We start from the raw sequence: 20,079 nt of genomic DNA on the forward strand, positions 1-20,079 counted from the left end.
TTGGAGATCCACAACAAAGAACAGTCATATAGCCAGATTGAAGTCGAAACGCTTTCTTTGACATTACCTTTTTGCATTTGGTTTTTAATTGCATGAACACACTATAACAAATTAATATGATGAGGCCGACCATAGTTCCTCTTTTTCAGTAGCTTCACAGACAGTTACACCTACTGTAACTACGACTGCTGGCTACTGCAGTGGTTTTAGTGCCTTGCTCAAAAGGCACCTCAGCAGTCAGTTTAGGGTTTTGAAATACCACCAGTCTACCTCTGTCTCTTAACTGTGCAGAAGAAAACCAATATGTGGATATCACTCCACCCTACCTATAACTCCACAGGACTGGTCCATGTACTGGTGACGAAGCGATGACCTCTTGTAAACCACATGGGGGCGCTCCTCCCCCCTCTCCGTCTTGGTCTGATTCTCTGGCGAGACCAGGGGCTCAATAATATACTCCTCTCCCCCCGCCACGATCACCCCCTGCTGCAGAATAGAATCGTTGCCATCAGCATACAAATAATACAAACTATAAAATGTGCTCAGTAGATCACAGACATTTATAGTATTGTGATGTCATATTATTCTGTTTAGAAGCTATGCACATTTTTGTGCATAGCTACCATGCCCTTTTGCAGCCAATCAGCATGACAAATGTATCACTTCTTCCTTAGGCCAGGACCAACCTCTCCACCACGCTTTGTGCAAATCTGTTCATAACTGCTTGAGTTATCGCTAGACACATAAAGAAATGTCCAGCCAGCCAAAAATGTAGACGAGAGCCCAAGAATGCACTTTTGGCTTTTTTTTATTCAACTCCAAACACCAACAGTCCTGTGCAGCTATTTACAGTGCACCTAGTCAGAAATGATAAATTGACAAAAAAAAATCAAAAAATATATATATGAAGGCAACAATACCCAGACAGGCAAAGGGGCCCTGGTAGCTCTCCCTCGGGGCTGTTACATGTGCATCAGTCCAATGACTGAAATGACCACCCCCTACTGAACTTATCTTCTTCACCGTGCAAACTATTACACTACAGTGTCCCCCTGAAGTGCTCTCATGCATACTATAAAAACCATTCTGTTAATTCCCAGACCCACTGGTCTGAGATGGCACAAACCCTTCCCTCAGAATGTCCAGGTCTTCACCACTTATATCCTCAATATCGAGGAATATCTCCTTACTGTGTCCACCACCATTTTTATCCTCTCAGATTTTTCCTGTATTTCTACTGCACAATTGATCCCCGTGGCTATAAAAAACTGTCTCTTGTCCAAACAGATGTTTCGCTCCTTTACCTCCACTTCATGTTGTCCTGCCATAGTTTCCTTTTTCTCACCCACTCCGTTCACAGCCTCTGCATGACACTCCTCTTTCCACATTGATTCAAGTTTACTTCCTTTCTTCTTGGTATCCCCCCGCCCCACTTCTCATTATCTTGTCATCCTTTTTGCCTCAGATACTCCTTCTAAACTACAAAATACACCACTTATTACCCTCTTACCCCCTCGTCTTTTTCCTCCCCTCTCACACAGGCGAAATGCATCGATATTCATCGCCTTGTACGACTATTGTTGCACTCAATAATGTCTAACCAGTGGGTGCTGCCTGAAGGCCTAGTGGTTATCGCACATATATAGGCTCTAATGCAGCCTGACAGCAGGTCACCGGTTCGATTCCCGAGCCTGGCGACCTTTGCTGCATGTCACTCCCAATTTCTCTATACCTGTCACACTCAACTGTCCTATCCGGCAAAACTTATCTTTAATATAATTACTACCCCGCTCCTAGTTACCTTCACTGATTTAACTACCAACTATTTTCTCTACAAACTTCCCAACTGCATTGTTTTCTATAAAGACATTTTTAATTCATATCACAATGTTTAATGATTAAACATTGTGATATGAATTAAAATTTTCTTGAGAGCGAAAGGTAAAAATATTGTCAAAGTTTTATTGAGAACAGATTATAAATTGTTGTAGATTAAACTTTAATCTACAACAATTTATAATCTGTTCTCAATAAAACTTTGACAATATTTTTTACCTTCGCTCTCATTCCTTCCATAACATAGCAATTGTCCTGATCACTTCCTGAATGTATTGCTTCTTTATATCATTGTAATCCTCATCACCAAACCCTTCAGCCCTTGGCCACCATTTAAAATCGACCGCTCCTCTCCACTACTGCCGCTGTGACTCGACTGAGGCGCTTTACCTGCCTCTTCTCCTTTGTAGGAAGTGAGACATACCAAGAATTTGGCAATTGGTAATTCAATTAACTCATAAAGCTAACACAAGGCCTATGAATTAACTACACAATTACTTTGGGGTTTTACCAACAACTTCACATGAATTTCCGGGCACCAATCCATACACAAACTCTTAAGATTGAGTTAGATTGAGTTGTCTCCGTCAGGCTATCGCCTGGTGCCTGGTGGAGACGATGCGTGTGAGAGAGTGAGAAATTTACAATCTGATCATTTTATGTGATATGATTATTGTATCAGCCTCTGTCTTCAGAATGTCCCATCACAAACACAGTGCTTAAATTCTATAATGTCACTTAAATTCTTCTGTGGGAGATGATCTTTAAGGGGTTCAGGACTCCTGCACTCTCACACAAATACATGCACTGTATACACACAATTGTAGAGGCAAAAATAGACAGAGAGAGATACAGTAACACTTCCACTGTTTAGATCTTCTGGTCCCAATCTCTGGGGTCAGAGCGAGTGTTTCCCCTTGACTCACCGCCTCGAGCTTTCAAAGTGCACCTAATCCCATAATAAAATTAGTGACGCTCCCCTGGGCACACAGCCCATTCCCTGCTGAATTTACTCATGCTGGTCTGACCACCAGTAATTACGTGTGCAGCTTCTTAACGCTCTGTGAACATATCTAATTCTCAGCTGTATTTACAGTTGCTAATGTGGAGCTGCCACTTTGGTATGATTATGAATAAGAACAGAACAGCGGCAAGCCGGCAACTATGAATACAATAAAATCCTTGCGTCCCCCACTCCCCCCGAAACGTGAATCTCCCTGGTGACAATAAACAGTTCCAGCTTTCTGCTGTGGCATGCTGAGATGACATTATGAGTTGTGACCAATACAGGAAGCAGCTGCTGATGGGAATGGCCTGATAATCCTCTAATTAAACGGGTGTTTTACTAGAGATTTGAATGGTTCCCTGGGGGTGCCGATGGCCAAGTGGTTAAGGTGCGTACCATGAAGGTTCTGATACAGTGGGTTCGATTCTCGAGCCTAGCAGACCCTTGCAGGGAGTCACTCCCTGACTCTTTTCCCTGTTTCCTGTCAGTCACCACTGTAGTACTAGTATCAAATAAGGGCAGAAAATCGCCAAAATATCTTCTGCTTCCCTGACCTGACAACCTTCAGGAGTCAGGACAGAGTGCCACACACCAGAAGACACCATATCAAAATAGTAGCTTTAACTAATATTGACATCTTTGAATGTCAATATTTGGTCTTTGGTCCCCTCCTTAATGTCTTCACCAAAAACAGCCGATTTAAAATCTGAAGAGCGTCGCTGCATTGTGAGCTTGGAGATCTGTGTTTTTCACCTATTATGACATGCCGAGAATAGGGACTAAGATTCATGTGGTTAAAAATGCTCAGAGGGGCCATATTTCAGTGATTTATCAATATCTTATGAGATTAAACATCGTCCCTATGGACAAGAATAGGAATAAGTGGGAGACCGAGTTGGGTGAAACCTTTCTTGATGAATGGTGGGATGGGGCTATTGATCGAGTCAACACATCATCATGTGCTAGACTAGGCCAATTCAAAGTCTTTCATAGACTTCATTACTGCAAATCTAAACTTGCCACAATATATCCTGAAATTGATTAATGTGATGGGTGTGCTCTCTCACCAGCTAATCACACACACACATGTTCTGGTCTTGCCCCAAGCTGGTACACTATTGGACTAAAATATTTGAGGTTCGTTTGGAGCCGTCACCCCAGCTATTTTTGGGGTACCATCAGATTTTGAATTTCTAACCCAAAAACAGTCTAATATGGTGGCATTTGCCACACTGATAGCAAGATGTAGAATATTGTTGGGATGGGCATCCCCAACTCCTTGTTCTATAGCTATGTGGCTTAAGGATATTATGGGGTTTTTTTAATTGGAAAAAATAAAGTTTACAATTAGAGGTTCAACAGAAAGGTTATTTTCTAGCTGGCAACCATTTATTACCTATTTTGAGAATCTGAGAGTACTTCGACAGACTAATTGAGACAATACTATGCGTTTGTTTTTGCTTTCTCATAATGATTTCTCATAATGATAGAATTATCTATAAAGGAGTATATCATTCATAGGGGGTGATGTATGACAACATTCCGATTCAACTACATTTTTACTAACATAACTTGTGACTATCTCTTGAACTCGAATAACCCAACTCATAATTGTAATTATTATTTATTTATTTGTTGTTATTGTCTCCACCAGGCCGAAGGCATGGGGAGAGAGTTTTGCACTCCGTCCGTGTGTGTGTGTGTGTGTGTGTGTGTGTGTGTGTGTGTGTGTGTCCGTCCTTCCGTCCGTCTGTTACCAGCTAATCTCCGGCACCGTTAACCCGGTCGATACCAAACTTTGCGCACACACTCCCTGGATGCCAACGATGAACCTCTGCCCCACATTTTCCAGAACGGCCTGTTATAGCGCCACCATGAGGCAGCTTTTAAAAATGTTTACCTAAAACTGCACCGATCTGCATACACACTCCCTAGAGGCCAAGGACAAATCTTTAACCTGCATTTTCCGCATCTGCATTTTATAGCGCCACCAGGAGGCCGACTTTTGTAAAACACATTTTTTGATATTACTCCTCCAGATTCTGTAAAAATCTCACAAATCGTTACACAGTATCTCTATGGTCATGTGCTCAAGTCGGATCTGTCCGATATTTCATATTCCATCCTAATTGGCTATAATTGGCTTTCACAGTTTGCAAGATTGCCCCGTTTTGAACAAAAGCCTCAAATCATGAACGCAGCATGGAATTTACGTGAAATCTTTCACACATTTTCTTACTAGGCTGAAGAATATATCCCACCCTTTTCACATTGGCCTGTTATAGCGCCACCAACAGGTTGATTTTTGCAAAACACATTTTTGGAACAAAATGCCTCAAATCATCCAATTGCCATCAAAGGCGTATGAAGAAATGGCACCCTTTTCACATTGGCCTATTATAGCGCCACCAGGAGGCCATAACCTGACTTAGCTTGGTGGAGACCTGTCCCCCGAGGGGCACTTTTTCTATTTTATATTGTTATGTCATCTGTGTTTAATAAAATGTTTGTGTCCTATTGTGTACACTTGGTCTGATTTGGACTGGACTTTTTTTCTTTCTTTGTTGTGTCTGTACTCTATTATTATAATTTGTTTTATATATTGTCTTAAAGGGGGAGAAAAATGATGACGATAACTGTGGGGGGAGGGATGGGGGGAGAGAGAAAATGGAAAGAAATTGTATGTTCAAACTGTTAACTTGTTGAAACTTTCTACCAATAAACATATATTTTAAAGAAATGCTCAGAGTAAGACACTTGCACTAGAAGTTCTATGGGTAGAACAACAAATCTGTTATCTGGGATCTATGGGGTACCATTTTGAGGGCCACCTTGGTAGAGGAAATCAGCCATTGCCATATAGCAGAAGATACGTCATAAGCGCCTTAATGTACGTCATATTCACAGCAACCTATTTTGCGGGGAGACATGTAGAAGCTTATTGCTATAAACACCATTCAGTCCATGACCTAAAGAAAGATTTTGTATGGAACTAATTAGTTGATTACACCTCTTTGTTTGACACGGAAGCACACAGTTGCTATGAATGTGAATGTCTGCCTGTGTTTCTATTCCTACGTTTTGAGCTAAGGTATTAAGAGTAGGAACAGAGTGTTCTCCAGCTGTTTGCTGCATATCATGTTGCTGTAATGGAAACTTCCTGGTGTGTTTGGGTTGAGATTAAAGCTAAATTGTGGATGTTAACAGCTCAGTGAGCTGACCAGCACTCCGGGACAATTCCATGTGCCAGTGCAAGTGCCTCATGCTTTCCTTCTGTTCTACAGTACTGTCATTTGAACCATATCTCTAGTAGAATGGTTCCCAAACGTTTTAGCCCGAGAAATTGACAAATTGTATGTCTCGATCCCCAGTCAGTCCCCAGGGTAACCGGAGAGGGCACCACAAATCTTTTTCCGCAGGCTTCACGTCGACCGCAGTACACCCGGGGCGAGTTGGTTAAATGGTGACCTCTCCAATATTCCTTCCATCAACCAAACTAGTGAACATAAATGGTGCATTTATATAGCGCCTTTATCCAAGGTGCAGAGATTGTGTATTACTTTCACCCATTCACACACCGATGCCGGAGGACTCCATGCAAGGCACCAACCTGCACATCAGGAGCAAATAGGGGTTCAGAGTCTTGCTCAAGGACACTTCGACACTAACTCTGGGGGAGCCCGGGTTCGAACCGGGAACCGCAAGGTTCCCATCCGGCCACTACACCCCTGAGCCACTGCATCGAACATAGCCGATCACAACTTGTCGCACCACGACACTTTGTGAGTTTGTAGATCTGCTTTCCTTCTCCAGTTAAACCTTAGAGTATATTAATAGAGACGGCACCGGATTCCTCCTCCCATCCACTTGCATTAAGTTGCTCAAAAGCGCATGAGATTTCACTCCTCCTTCCGGGTAGGAACAGAGTGCATTCTGGGATGGATTGCCCCAATAACATGAACGCGCTGGTCGTTGACTATCATTGCGCCGTTTGCACACGTTCACGTATGAAACATTTGTTCATGTGTCATGGGCCCAATAACATGAACGTGCGCAATGATAGTCAACGGACCAGCGCTGGCTCGAGCTGCAATGACGAATTCGTCTAAATACATTTTAAACTAGAACTGCACTCTGTCGAGTCCCTACTTGCGTGTTGCACGCAACACTTGCGTGTTGCACACAAGTAGGCTATAGATTGGAACTGCTTCTGGGTAATTTGTTTTGTAGCTACTATTGGACTCCAACATCTTTGTCTTCAAACTTAGAGTTTTACTGTAACATAGTCACTGTTGTTCTGGAAGTCAATATATTCAACGAAGCCTCTGATACCATTGACTAATCCATCAGATACCATCACATTAGTAGTGAACATCACTTGTGCACCAATTGCTATATTAAGTATAGTTCGTAAACCTGTTTGTGATACTTTCCTTTTTGTGCAATCCAGATCGAATAGTCGCGTGTCTTTATCTTTACTAGTATCCAATGTTTTTATACAGCAAATATTAATATTTAATTAAGTTTGTAGTTATTGTGTTCACCATACTCCACAGTGAACCATTAGGATGGTTTTCCATCAACAAGGACACAGCTCTCGAAGTAAACGCTCTGCTTGTGCAAGTACTAAACTAACTAAGTTAATAGCCCTAGAATGTCTGTGGGCTTACATACATTTCATGTATTCCAAATACACAGCCATAGATCGGTCCATAGATTTCACCAGGGTTTCAAAGAACCTAGGGCAATGGTTCCCAAACTTTTTTGTGTCAAGGACCCCCAAATCAACATTTATTAGGCCACGGACCCCCCATGTGCAAACATATACCAATGACCCCCATAAGGGAGGATTTTTACGGCTCTAGCAGTGATTCCGAAACATTAATTCCATGGACCCCCAGTTTCACACACATTAATGCTACGGAGTACGGACCCCCAATTTAATGGCATTTCTATCTCTGGATCCCATCTAGAGACCTCTTACACGCTGCACAGAACTATCAGTAGAGGTGAGGTTTTATTAAGTCTTACCAGGCCATTACAGTTGCTGAGAGCCACCCGGCTGGAGTGTGGCTGGTCCTGGAGGTGTCCCACGTAGTGGCAGTAGGGGGAGTAGGGATGACTCCAAGCCAGACGACCCCTCCTCCAGTACTCAACCCGGAACTGCCTGGACAGCAGTCCCCCCTGCAGCGTCAGGTTCAGCAGGAAGCTGGTGCGTGGTGTTGACAGCTGGTAAAAGAGCTGAGGGATTTGTTTGGAAGAGAGGTTTTTTTTATAATGCCCTATACACTCAGAGGTCATCAATATGTCCATACATGGACAAATATGTCTGTGGCAAAGACTAGGCCTTGTCTCTGGCAAATTTTGGAATTTCTGTTTTACACACTATCATAATGTTCTTAGTTTGATCATAATAGCCGATTTCTGAGTGTCAACCTCTAGGTTTTCAGAATATGTATGACACTGGTTTACGATGACACTATATGGCACATTATGAGTCACGCACACACACACACACACACACAAAAAAAAGCTGGAATCAACTTTACACGAAAGTTATCAATTGATTTTGAAGTTCAATTCATTACAGTGTCTGCTGGCTTGTCCTCTGTGCTACGGCGCATCCGTCGATGGGGCTGGTGTTGAGAGAGGCGTCTGGGACTGTCTATGTCCAGGGTTTGGCCCTCAGGTCCCACCTGCACTGGGATGGCAATCTCATACTGGTCTAGGCTGGACAGGAACACAGCTAGAGAGAAGAAGTTTTGAGATAAAAATCACAGAATATATATATATATATATACATATCTCACAACTTTGAGGTTTTTACTTTGATCGCACATAAGGTAAACATTTGAGTGCTAATTACAGTGTGTAATGAAAATAATTCACTGAATGGGAGTATCTTGAGGACTTTTCAGTCCATAGCCTCCCTTTTCCATGAGGCCAAAGGGCCGTTGCCATGGTTTCACTGAAACTGTATACTTCCTGTCTCTCCCAGACTGCGCCAGGTCCTGGTGGAGATTTATTGTCCAAATACACGGAGCTCCAAACAGCCATCTACAGCTAACTAACAGGGAAAGGTCACCGGTAAATGAGTGCAGTTTTCACTGAACCTTTAGCCTTGTTTAGAGGACAAGCAGCCCCTCCCCGCACAGGGTAAACAGCTAGAGATTAAAGTTCCCTTCCACAGCTTTGGAGAGCTCTGCACCAGGGAACTGCTCTGTATACAGCTAAGTCTGGCTTAAATAAACATTAAGTACCATTACAAACCCCCCTCTCTCCTAGACCTATCTCTCACATCCTCCAGGAAAATTCTTCTACATTACTTTTATGTGACCGGACCAGAGTTTATTTCCCACTAAGACATTTTCAACCAGCCTCCACAATTTGAAGCACATAAAGTGTGGTATTGTAATAAAATGTGCTAACGTTTGAGGTAGGAGAAGATCTCCTGCTGAGAGACAGATGGATAAAGCTATATGCTAGGGAACCTTCTAATAAAGTACACCTCCATCACTTAGAAGTAGTTAATGAGACCCCACACACAAAAACACAATTCACACTATTCCGCCCCAAAAGCTACATTGTGAGATGAGCCATAATATAACGAATACATGAAAACTAAATATATGTCTAAAATAGTTACCAAAATGATGTGTAATCCATTACTCTAATTTATCCTGCCTGCAGCTTAGATGTAATGCAGCCAGACAGGGCAACCTGATAAGCCTAGTAGACTAATGAGTGTGGCTGCCTGGCACAGCCAGTGAGCTTCACCACTGACTGCTTTCATAAGGCCTCCCTCCCTCCATCCCTCCCTCCCTCCCTCCCAACCTCCATCCATCCCTTCCTCCTTTTTTTCACCTCCCTTCCTCCTTGCTCTCATCCCTTCCTCTTCACTCTGAGCTCCACCCCACCAACTGCGACCTCCCTGCCCCATATGCCTCAATTCTGGCCTGGCCCCTTAGACGAATCCACAGAGCCTTGCCCTGTAGGCCGGGTGTAGGCAATCAATACTGACTACTAAGGTGAGCTTACTTAATGGTACACCTCAGCTATCTGTACCATTAAGCTCACCCAGAGCACCCCTCCATGGATTTGTCTATACCCACCATGAATTAAAACACACTTTTATTATATATCTCTGCCTCAGGAAGAAACCACCTAACTCCAAAATGTTCATTTTTCAGGAAATGAAAAATATGCATTTTTCAAGAAATTAAGAAAACCTTATATTTTGAAAACAAGCAATACTGCCTCATCAAAGTTGGTGTTGTGACTTTATATATTGTCAATTACATGCATGAGAGGGGGAAAGGTGGTGTTAGTTGCTTTAGCAGACAGTTTGAGGGTCCAGTGGAGTTAAGTTGTTTTGTCACTCCAAAGTGTTTTTTACTACTTTCCATTGGTTAAATATTTTCGAAATAACAAAAAGGGTATTCAATAGTACTGATTTATGCTAAAACAATCAAAAACTTCTAAATGGAGTTAGGTGGTTTGAGTTTCCTCCCGACAGCAATGAATGCTAATAAAATGCAAATAAAAGCACTTTTCTGATTGAACTCACTACAAGGAACAATTACAAATTGAGTGCCGTGTAGAGCACATAAGTGAATTTATTCAGCATGCTTTCCATCAGGGTACTACAGACATGAGAGGGTAATGTAGGCCTATTCCATATAATTGTTCACGATTGTGTCATGCCCCGACTGCTAAACAATGTTGCGGGTGCACAAGTAAAACACCCAGCCCTCGCTTGCCGATGGCTCACACACCTAGAAAAGATTGCAGAGACGAATATATGAACTCCACTAGACCGCTGAGTCAGCATTCCAAGTTGAACAGACTTCAAAGCAAACATAGAATGGTGGAAAACAGTGGATAAATTTAACAGTGGGCCCTCCCAATCTGACTGACAAGGTCACATACAGTAGAGTACAGTACAATACAGTAGCCCCTGGCCCGTACAGATTAATATGATCCCATGCATGCCACCCAGGGCTGGGTGAGTGCCCACCCATCTTTTAGGGCTTCACCCTGGGCTTCTGTTATCACCAAGTAAAAACAGTGGAAATACAATGGATGGAAAACTGTGCCTCCCAGAGTCCCAGCTTCCATCTCAGACCCACCTCTACATGGCACAGCTCTACTTCTTCTGAACTAATGACCAAGAGAGAGGAGGAATAATTTATCAATCATTATGATTTGCTATGTGAAGAGTGAAGGGGGGGGGGGGGGGGTGCAGAGAGAGCAAGGCTCACCTTTTAGAAAATAACCATCATTAAGCATTACCCGAGGTTCCATTTATTTTAGTGTTTTAGAACACAGGAACCTTTAATTAGGTCCTTTTTTAAGAGTGTGAAATTAAAACAGTGGCCTTTTTCACTGCTTCTTTCTGAAAAGGGCTGTTTCCCTCCATACTCTTTTCTCTCCTCCCCCCCCCCCCCCCCCACCCCAGATGTGCCACAGCTGCCTTCAGTCTGGGCAGCTCAGAGGAACAGTGAAGGCAGAGGGGCTGAATGGGCCAGCTGAGCATGCAGATGCAGAGCTCTCATCCATAGCTGGCTCCCAGTCCAATATACTATGTCCATCTCTGTTAAAGGACTGCCTGCATGCAGCGCCATAGGGCCCTGTCAGCAGTTCCCCCTGCTCATAAGTCTCCACAGAGGCATGTGTGCCTGCCAGCAAGCCTGTCATTACAGGGACAAGGAAAGACTGATTGTCTGTCTGTCCATCATGACCAGGACAATTGACTTCCTGAGTTATGAGACGGCGCTGCAGCCGAGCATAGAGTCTGGGGAAAGGATATATTTATACATTGCACTCAGTCCTCAGTCCAATGCAACAACACACATACTGTAAAAGTAAATGACTTAATGCCATGGCCTTGATGGCTTACCTCATTATTGTGTTATTTCAAAGCAGAGCAATAAGGAGAGCAAAAGAGAGAGAGAGAAAAAAAAAGAACAAACTTCCAACTACGGCATGTCTGCATATTTGTCCTCTCGCTCTTTTTAAATAAACATGCAGACATTAGCCAAATATACTGCTCACAGCTGGACATGAAGTGGACCAGCAAACACTCAAGAGGGATTTCATGCCCTTAGCAATTTTCCCATTCATTTGCTGTTTTTGAGTCTTTTAATCTAAAATGACTTAAAGGGGTTACCATTTGTGGCTAGATAACGGGCTTGGATAGTAGTCAACTTTAGAGTAGAGAGAGGGGGGGGAGAGAGAGAGAGAGAGAGAGAGAGAGAGAGAGACAAAGACAGCAGAAAACTTGGTCCAACTTGACACAGGCTCAGTTCTTTACTTGTGCAGTCAGCCAATTGCTATTTGATAGCACATTGAACATTGCACTCACATCTAGTTAGTAGTTACCAAACAGATTTAGTTGCATCTATTCAGTGCGACTGGCCATTCAATGCAATACTAAGCCTATGAACAGAACAGCCCAAACACGGTCATATTGAACTGTTGCACGCACGCACACACACACACACACACACACACACACACACACACACACACACACGAACCATTTGGAACTGTACTATGTGCATGCTCAGAGTTAGATTAACAATGAGGATCTTACTGTGCAGTGAGATCAGACCTGTACTGTCAGTATACCTGTGTAAATGCGGCCCTCTGTCTGTAGGGGATCTGTGAGCCTGATGGGAAGGCCCTGTGGTGGGGTTTTAAGGAAGCACTGTAGCAGACTATTGGAAACAGATGACTAGAAGGGGTCAGAGGTTAAGTTTAGGAAATACACAATCACAGCCCTGTTCTGGATGACAAGTCTTGGACACTCTGTGTATTTATGTCTGTACCTTTAGGGGTTTCTGCCTGTCCAGCTATGGTGTGCGTGCGTGTGCGTGTGTGTGGAGAGAGAGACGGGGAGAAGAGCATGGTGGGCGGGCCGGCGGGCGCGTGTCTCAGGCACAGAGTGTGATTTGTGACAGCAGGGTTCAAGTTCAGCAGACGAGACATGGCGGGCTGGAGTGTGGCTCAGACAGTCAAACAGAAAGAAAGGTCAAGAGAGCAGGACAGTGAGCTGCGACGTTGTGGTGTGTAACCAAATCCAATGTAGCTAAAGCCTGATTTATGCTCCATCATAGGATGGTGTCACCCGCTGATAATAGCCTCACAAAGCTCTCAAAGTGTACAGACTTGTAGTGCACTTGTGGTGAACTTGTAGATCGCCTATTTTCGGCACAGGCATGTCGGCATTTTGTTAAAGCACTTAGCACAGCTACAGTATTAGTACACTGCACATTTGAATAGATTTATCAAATGTACTGCTCACCAATACCAATGTGTATATATGGGACTGATGGACTTCAAACTCGAGGGTGTGCGGTGTGGTTCCCGACGTCGAGTAATTCGGATATCCAGAACCACCAAACCAATATGCCCATATATGGGCATTCCAATATATGGGCATATACTGATATCAGGGATCTCCATATATGGACATAAAAAGTAAATGACTGACAAAATACAGAGACCTCCATACAGTATATGGGCACAAAAGGGACACAGACAGACGGGCACAACGGGTACAATATAATTTCAAACTGTGTCCAAGGGTCTCAAAACAGCTATGGAGCAGAGCCTCCTCTCACCTTGTGACTCCTCAGCTCTGTGACCATCTGTGACCTTGGCGGCAACCGTGGCGATGACGACTGTGCAGGCCAGGGTCCTCCATAGCGTTTCCATGGTTACTACAGTAGTTGCTATAGTAACAAGATTCAGCGCAGTGGTCCCCGGGCCTCTGTGCCAACATTTCTCCAGCCCTGTGGGACGCCCCCTCGCCTACCAGTGAGACAGCACAGCACTCATCGCTGCAACTGGAAGGAACAGGGTGCTCTGCTCTTGATCTGCCTCTGTCCGTGTCTCTCTCACTCTTAGCATCTATATTTCGCTCATTCACTGTCACACACACAAGCACCGTCACTCTGGGGTTGTAGAGAATGACACTACAGCTTGTGTTACAGTATGAGCCAGTTAGTAGTATATACTTGTAGTCTGATTGGAGAGTCCCGCCGAAGTCCTGATGAGGGAAGACGGGGGTAGCCTTCTATATGTTTCAGCACTGCGGGGGAGATCTCATCTCTGTGGCCCTGTAGAAGAGAAACAGAAAGAACAAAGAGAAACAAAAAGAAAAAGAGGTAATGAAGGAGAGAGAGTGATAAATGTAGTGTGCAGTGAAAAAGAACGCCTGCAACAGTGAGACAGAGAGCATGAGACCCCCCTGACCCAAGTGGTTGTCCTCTGACAAGATAAATGTCTCTGGTCTGGAGTCAATGGCCAATGAATCCATCCATGCTTTTCATGCTGCTAATCAATCATGGCTTCTGTCGAGGACAAACCCCCTGCTTACACACACTGAGAGCCATGCAGGAGAACTAGGCAGGTCCAAACCAGGGGGCCCTGCTCTCTTTTTTATTTTATGTCCACCGGAAAAGACTTGAAGCAGAAAGGATGCCATTGATCTTGTAAAAAGCTGCGCTTAAAACACAAACGGGGCTTGAGGTACTGATGACTGGCTGACTGGCTGACTTGCTGGCTAGCTGGCTGGCTGGCTGGCTGGCTGGCTGGCTGGCTGGCAGGCTGACCGCATGGTCCCGGACAGTTTTTAAGTTGCTTGATTCAGTATTTTGATATCTGATATTAAGCTGCCCTTCCTATACAAACCCATTGTAACTTCTAATTCCATTTTAATCTTGATAGATTCATCGAAAACACCTGTCCTTTTTTCTGGTGACTGTTATTGTCCTTCTAATACGTGAGGGTTTTTTTCATTTACGGCTTTAATTTATCTTTAAATATTGTTTTTGATGTTTTAGTCTCCTCCGTCACGCAGCAGAGTAGTCCTCCTCCTCATTCTTTTCCAAAAACAATATTTAAAGATAAATGAAAACAGTAAATGAAAAACCACGGCCCCCTCACATATTAGAAGGATCAGAAAAAAGGATGGGTGTTTCGAATCTATCATGATTAAAAGGAGTTAGAAGTTACAATGGGTTTGTATAGGAAGGGGGCGGGGCAGCTAAAATTAATATAAAATATCCAAATGCTAAATCGAGCAACTTAAAAGCTGTCTGGGGTGTTAAAGACTGAGTAGATGAAATATCCCTTTAAGATAAATGCAGCATGATTACCACTACTGAGATGCACATTAAAACTACTGAGATGCAAGATGATTTTTTTTGTTGCTTCTTTCAGTTTCCTGGCTAGCTACGGACTGCAGAGTCAGCTATCTAAACCTTTGATACCCTCACACCCAGCAAGTCTGCCCTCTCATTCTAACGCCCCCCCTACACACACACACACACACACACACACACACACACACACACACACACACACACACACACATCTATCCCTCTTTCTCCCTTCATCTCTCCTTCAGTGCTGTCTGGGGAGTGAAGAGCGAGGAGAGACGCCACACTGGCCCAGATGGCTGGCGGCTAACCAACTGCAGCCAAAGGTAATCGGAAGCAGATGGGAAACCTTTTGGTGACGAGAGCAGGGGAACAAGTTGCCTACTGAAAAGAAAAAAGGAGGTAAAAGAAAAACCAGTGCAAAACCCCAGGGGAACAAAAGAGAGAGAGACAGCGAAGTGTTTGGTGTTTGGGCCAGCTGGGAGAGCCATTCTAAAATGTTAACACTGACAGAGAGTGGAGGAGTTACTATGTGTGTGCGTGCACGTGTGTGCGTGCGTGCATGTGAGAGAGAGATGCATTGAAATGGATGCATTGGAGAAAACACACATCTTCTGTTCTGTGCTTTGAAACAGCCTTTTGGTGTAACTCCACTTGTTGTCACTTCTGTGTAAGATCATCATCTCATCATGACCCACAGTAGCATTAGCCAGACAGCAAAATGACATATGTCATACGACCTCTAAGATCATCGTGTGTGCGTGCGTGCATGTTAAAATGGGTTAACTCTGAGTTAAATGAACACTGAGGATTTGACTGTGCAATGGTCTCATTTCCCTGTGTTCCACAGCGACACTGGGAGTGTGCAGTACTGGAAGAAGCAGCTCAAACACTGAGGGGTCTTTGTACTGTAGCCTTCCTAAAAATCTGGAGCAACTGTAAACCTCTTGCCCTCCCTCCTCCGTCTCTCCCTCTCTCTGCCTCAACCCCTCTCTCGCTCACCCTCAGGCCTGCTTCCAGTCATTTCCTGCGCAGCCAAACTCTCTTCTATTTTCATTACTTTTGCTCGAGTCGCAATTTATTGTGGGGTTATTAAACTTGCAGCTTGATATCAAATGCTTTTCATTACGATGTGCTCTCATCTTGTTTAGTTAAACAAAACCCACATGATTGGACCCCCTACAATGGTCCTGGCTGCTTTTCAAACAAGGCGGCTCAAAAGGATTTGTGGATATCCCCTCCTATGCTGCAGCACAGCTTTCTTAGTAAATTATTGCCCGATTATAAGCGCAATAATATATAGTCGAATTAAGGGCTCGCCTTCAGGAGTGATTGTCTTGTACTTCTTCCATGCCGTGTTGCACAAAATCTCTCCTCTGGGCTCCATAACTCCTCCTAAATAAAAGAATAACGTCTGTAATTTAGCCCGTCCTTCAGGCTTGTTCAATGTGTGATGTGGCTGGTGTTTTGGTTGGACGAGTACCTCTGATAGCCACAGACATGTATAGTTGAGGACTACTCGCACGGCCAAGTGAGCAAGCAGAGAGAGCACCAGACGGGCAACACGATCTCTCAATGCAAAAAGACAGAGGGGACGACAGCAGTGGCTGTTAACAGAGGAAGAGAAAAAGAGAGAGAGAAGTTGGAGGGCTCAGTAGGCGGGAATTTTAGGGTGGTCCAAAGTTCTCTGGCCCCAGAAGCACACCCTTTACTCAGTACTGTATCATGTACTGGTGACAAGTGCTTGTATGGGGGCTGTGTGAGTTGTGTTGTAGTTGTTCTCTTCTTTTGCAGACTAGCTTATCTGCACTGTTCTTGTCTTTAGCTGTTACCAGGGAGAGTCTAGCTAGCAGAAAACTAACACACTAATCAAAGCCATATGACCGGCTCAATGTAATGTCTGAGCTGGGTGAACAGATGCTAAGTGTCCCTCGCTGAGATTCTAACACCATACAGACTGTAGCTCTCACATGTCCCTCTGCTTCTCTCTTCTCCTTTCTCTCTCTCGCACGCACGCACGCACGCGCGCGCGCGCACACACACACACACACACACACACACACACACACACACACACACACACACACACACACACACACACACACACACACGCTCTCCTCTTTGATCAGATTGAATTTTAAACTTCCATGATCCTCTGGCGACACACTGCGAAGAACCTTCCAAGAAAATGTACGAGGCTGTGAAGTCAGCTCACAACCTGTAACCTGGATATTACTGTTATCTCTAGTCTAAAGTGCTTCATTCACTCCCTCTGACCTGCCTTGCGGAAAAGCGTGGAGGACTCACAGAGATGCCCACACAAAGGCCTTGCAAAACAAACACATGAGATGATAAAATAGTAGAAAAGTGTGAAATATCTATCTAAACTATGTCTGTGTCCATCCGTCTCCCTCTCTGTAAGTCTATCTACTACTCTCCATCTTTTTCTATTCTGTGTCTCTTGCCCTCTGTCTCAGTCAAATGAGTGAGGGTATACTTTCTAAGTCTAAAAAACCCTTCTCTCTCTCACTCTCTCCGGTCAAGAGAGAGGGGCAAGCATTCCTCTCTCAATTTCACCAAATAAACAGTGGGCAGATGAAAAGTGGGAACATAAACAAGCCAAGTCTGTCGAATAGCCAAGGATGCGCTCCCCTGACTCTGAAAATGAGCCTCTCTAGGCTGCAACAATATTTTGTGAGAGCAGTGACTTGTCTTGAAGTGAATCAGTCAGCAATTTTGAGCACAGTGTACAGATTGCTGTGTAAGCTACTGTTCTACCGGTGTCATATTCACAACTTCAAGTCTATTTTTAATGTAAATTCATACTCCAGTTCATACTAATCATATAATGTATTGGGTGGGATTTAAAGTTTCAGTCTATGGATGAATCTCTGACCTGTGAAAAACAGAAATTATTTGATTTATTTATACATGTATTGATTTTTTTGATTGATTGAACACTATATTAGTCAGAAATGTAACCGGCATGTGGTACGCTAAGACAGTCCTGTGGTCTGTGGACTTATTTACATTGTGGTCCTATGTATTCAATTAATCAACATAGCATTCCACATTTTGGGGGCAGAGTAGTAGAATGAGAATTTTCCCATGTTTGTTCTAAATTTGGGTGGTAGCAGATGCCAGATGGTTGCTCCCTATAGTGTTGAGGGTATCACTCACTTTGGAGAAGTAGTTAGACAGGCATGGGTATTGAGGGATTTACTATGTTAAATACCAATCCCATTGATATTTGCTGAACCCTGTCTTCTATGCTGAGCTATATCCCAAACTAACAAAGTGTGTTGGAATTAGGCAGGTCGTAGGCTGAGAAGTAGTCGTATCAGTTTGTTTTGGGAGGTCTGCAGTTTAGTGCAAGCACAATCAAAATGGCATTGAATGAATGAGGGCTCCAACTACATTCTTGAGAACACTTTTGTTGACAAAAAAAAAAGAAATTATGCCAACATCAATCTCGATCGGTCTTTGATTGAGTTTCTTGATCACTTTTCATGCAATTCTTTTACCTGTCAATTTGTTGTCAAGAATACAGCCCAAATAGGTAACCCCTTCTTTGCATGAACTCTGACCGTGAAATAATTTGCATTAATAAGAGTACTATGTTTGGACCCAAAATGAATGGATTCTGTTTTACCATGGTGTAATGAGTTTGTTGACTGACTGACTGACTGACTGACTGACTGACTGACTGACTGATTGATTGATTGATTGATTGATTGATTGACCCAGCTTGGGTCACATACCACAGTTCTGACTGCTACACTAGTACCAAAATAAAGATATAACACCAGGGGGTCATTGGGTTGGACACTTAGTGGTAAGTCAGAGACTCAAGACCAAACCAATGGTAGGCTATTTGTGCAAATACAGAACTCCAGTTGATTTATCATTCTTCAGAATGAAACCAATATATATATATATTATTTTTACTTTTGTGTTTTGTGCAGCAATTGGTGTGGGGGTCGTCTGAATCTATAGGCACTAGTACTTTAAAATTACTGGTAGTACCACGGCGTGGTACTGCGTTCTACGAGCATGACACCACTGCTTAATTATTTCACCTAACACATCTGTGTCTATGATGCTGCTATCGTGGTCTTTTGAATTGTTTGCAAGAGGTTCCGTTGCACAGGGAGCACATTAACAGCTAACTACATATAGGATATAAATCCCAATTTAAAAAAATCACGGTAACTTGCAGGGAACCTGCTAACTTTAAGTTTCCTGTCATCCGTGGTTGTATAGTTGCTCCCCCCATCGGCCATGGGCACAATGCCACCCATCTCCATACTTAACCTGTTTGCCTGCCATCGACCACATCATTGAATTCCCTTCAGAGGGATTCCTAGTTGCAGAGACTTGGCCCGGTAGGCTACTAATCATGCTTTCTGTAACTACAATGACACTACCGAGTCATTTTAAACATGGTGTCATTACTTAAGACGAGTTAGTTACAATTTACAACTGCAAGAAACTACTAGAAAATCTGACAACTTTCAGGAATCACACACTGCTTTTTGTATGGCATGCTATGGTAATGCTAAGTACTAGTAGGCTATAATTTCTTCCAAATAATAATAATAATAATAGCCTAATACAAATTTACAACAAGACGTATCTATATAGCTTGATTGAACTCACCTTCCCTGTGTAGCGAGATACGTTAGGTTTCCCTTTGCAAAGTTGACGATGTCTGCTCGTCTCCTCTCTTGCGCTCTCGTCCTCTATAGACGTGTCAGTTGCCTCTCGTCAGAAATAGCCCAGACTGAGCGAAATCCAGGGAGGAAGACAGTGTGTGTGTGTGTGTGTGTGTGTGTAGCCTGTGTGTGTGCACACAGTCTGAGCAGCGGACTTTGCCGGACTAGATCTTCTCCCCTCCAACTCCACGATGTCACTGGTTGGCTGCGGAGATCTGCGGCCACTGTTGCACTTTTTTTGAGTGCCTGCGCGCTGCGCTGACGCACCCGCGCGTCAAGGAAGGAAATGAGGAGTGAACGCGCCGTGCACGCGCGGGAGAGGTACTACCGGCTGTGTGGTTTGACTCATCAGTCA

The 20,079-nt window shown here is 43.7% G+C and overlaps 1 protein-coding gene across 2 annotated transcripts in view; it reads right to left on the minus strand.

The window, feature by feature from the left end:
- adamts10 (ADAM metallopeptidase with thrombospondin type 1 motif, 10) overlaps nt 1-19,929 on the minus strand; it is a 70,458-nt gene extending 50,529 nt beyond the window's left edge. For both annotated transcript variants that reach the window (XM_080770372.1, XM_080770373.1), the window contains exons 1-5: nt 19,669-19,929; nt 13,468-13,965; nt 8,431-8,588; nt 7,874-8,083; nt 327-486 (exon numbers count right to left, since the gene is read on the minus strand). In XM_080770372.1, coding sequence (XP_080626498.1) covers nt 327-486; nt 7,874-8,083; nt 8,431-8,588; nt 13,468-13,561 — 622 coding nt within the window. In that variant the 5' untranslated portion in view covers nt 13,562-13,965; nt 19,669-19,929. The remainder of the gene's footprint in view (nt 1-326; nt 487-7,873; nt 8,084-8,430; nt 8,589-13,467; nt 13,966-19,668) is intronic.
- Nucleotides 19,930-20,079: the final 150 nt, after the last annotated feature.

The sequence above is a fragment of the Protomyctophum bolini genome (genome assembly GCF_963924005.1).
Source record: "Protomyctophum bolini genome assembly, chromosome: 8".
In the NCBI taxonomy this organism is placed as follows: Eukaryota; Metazoa; Chordata; class Actinopteri; order Myctophiformes; family Myctophidae; genus Protomyctophum; species Protomyctophum bolini.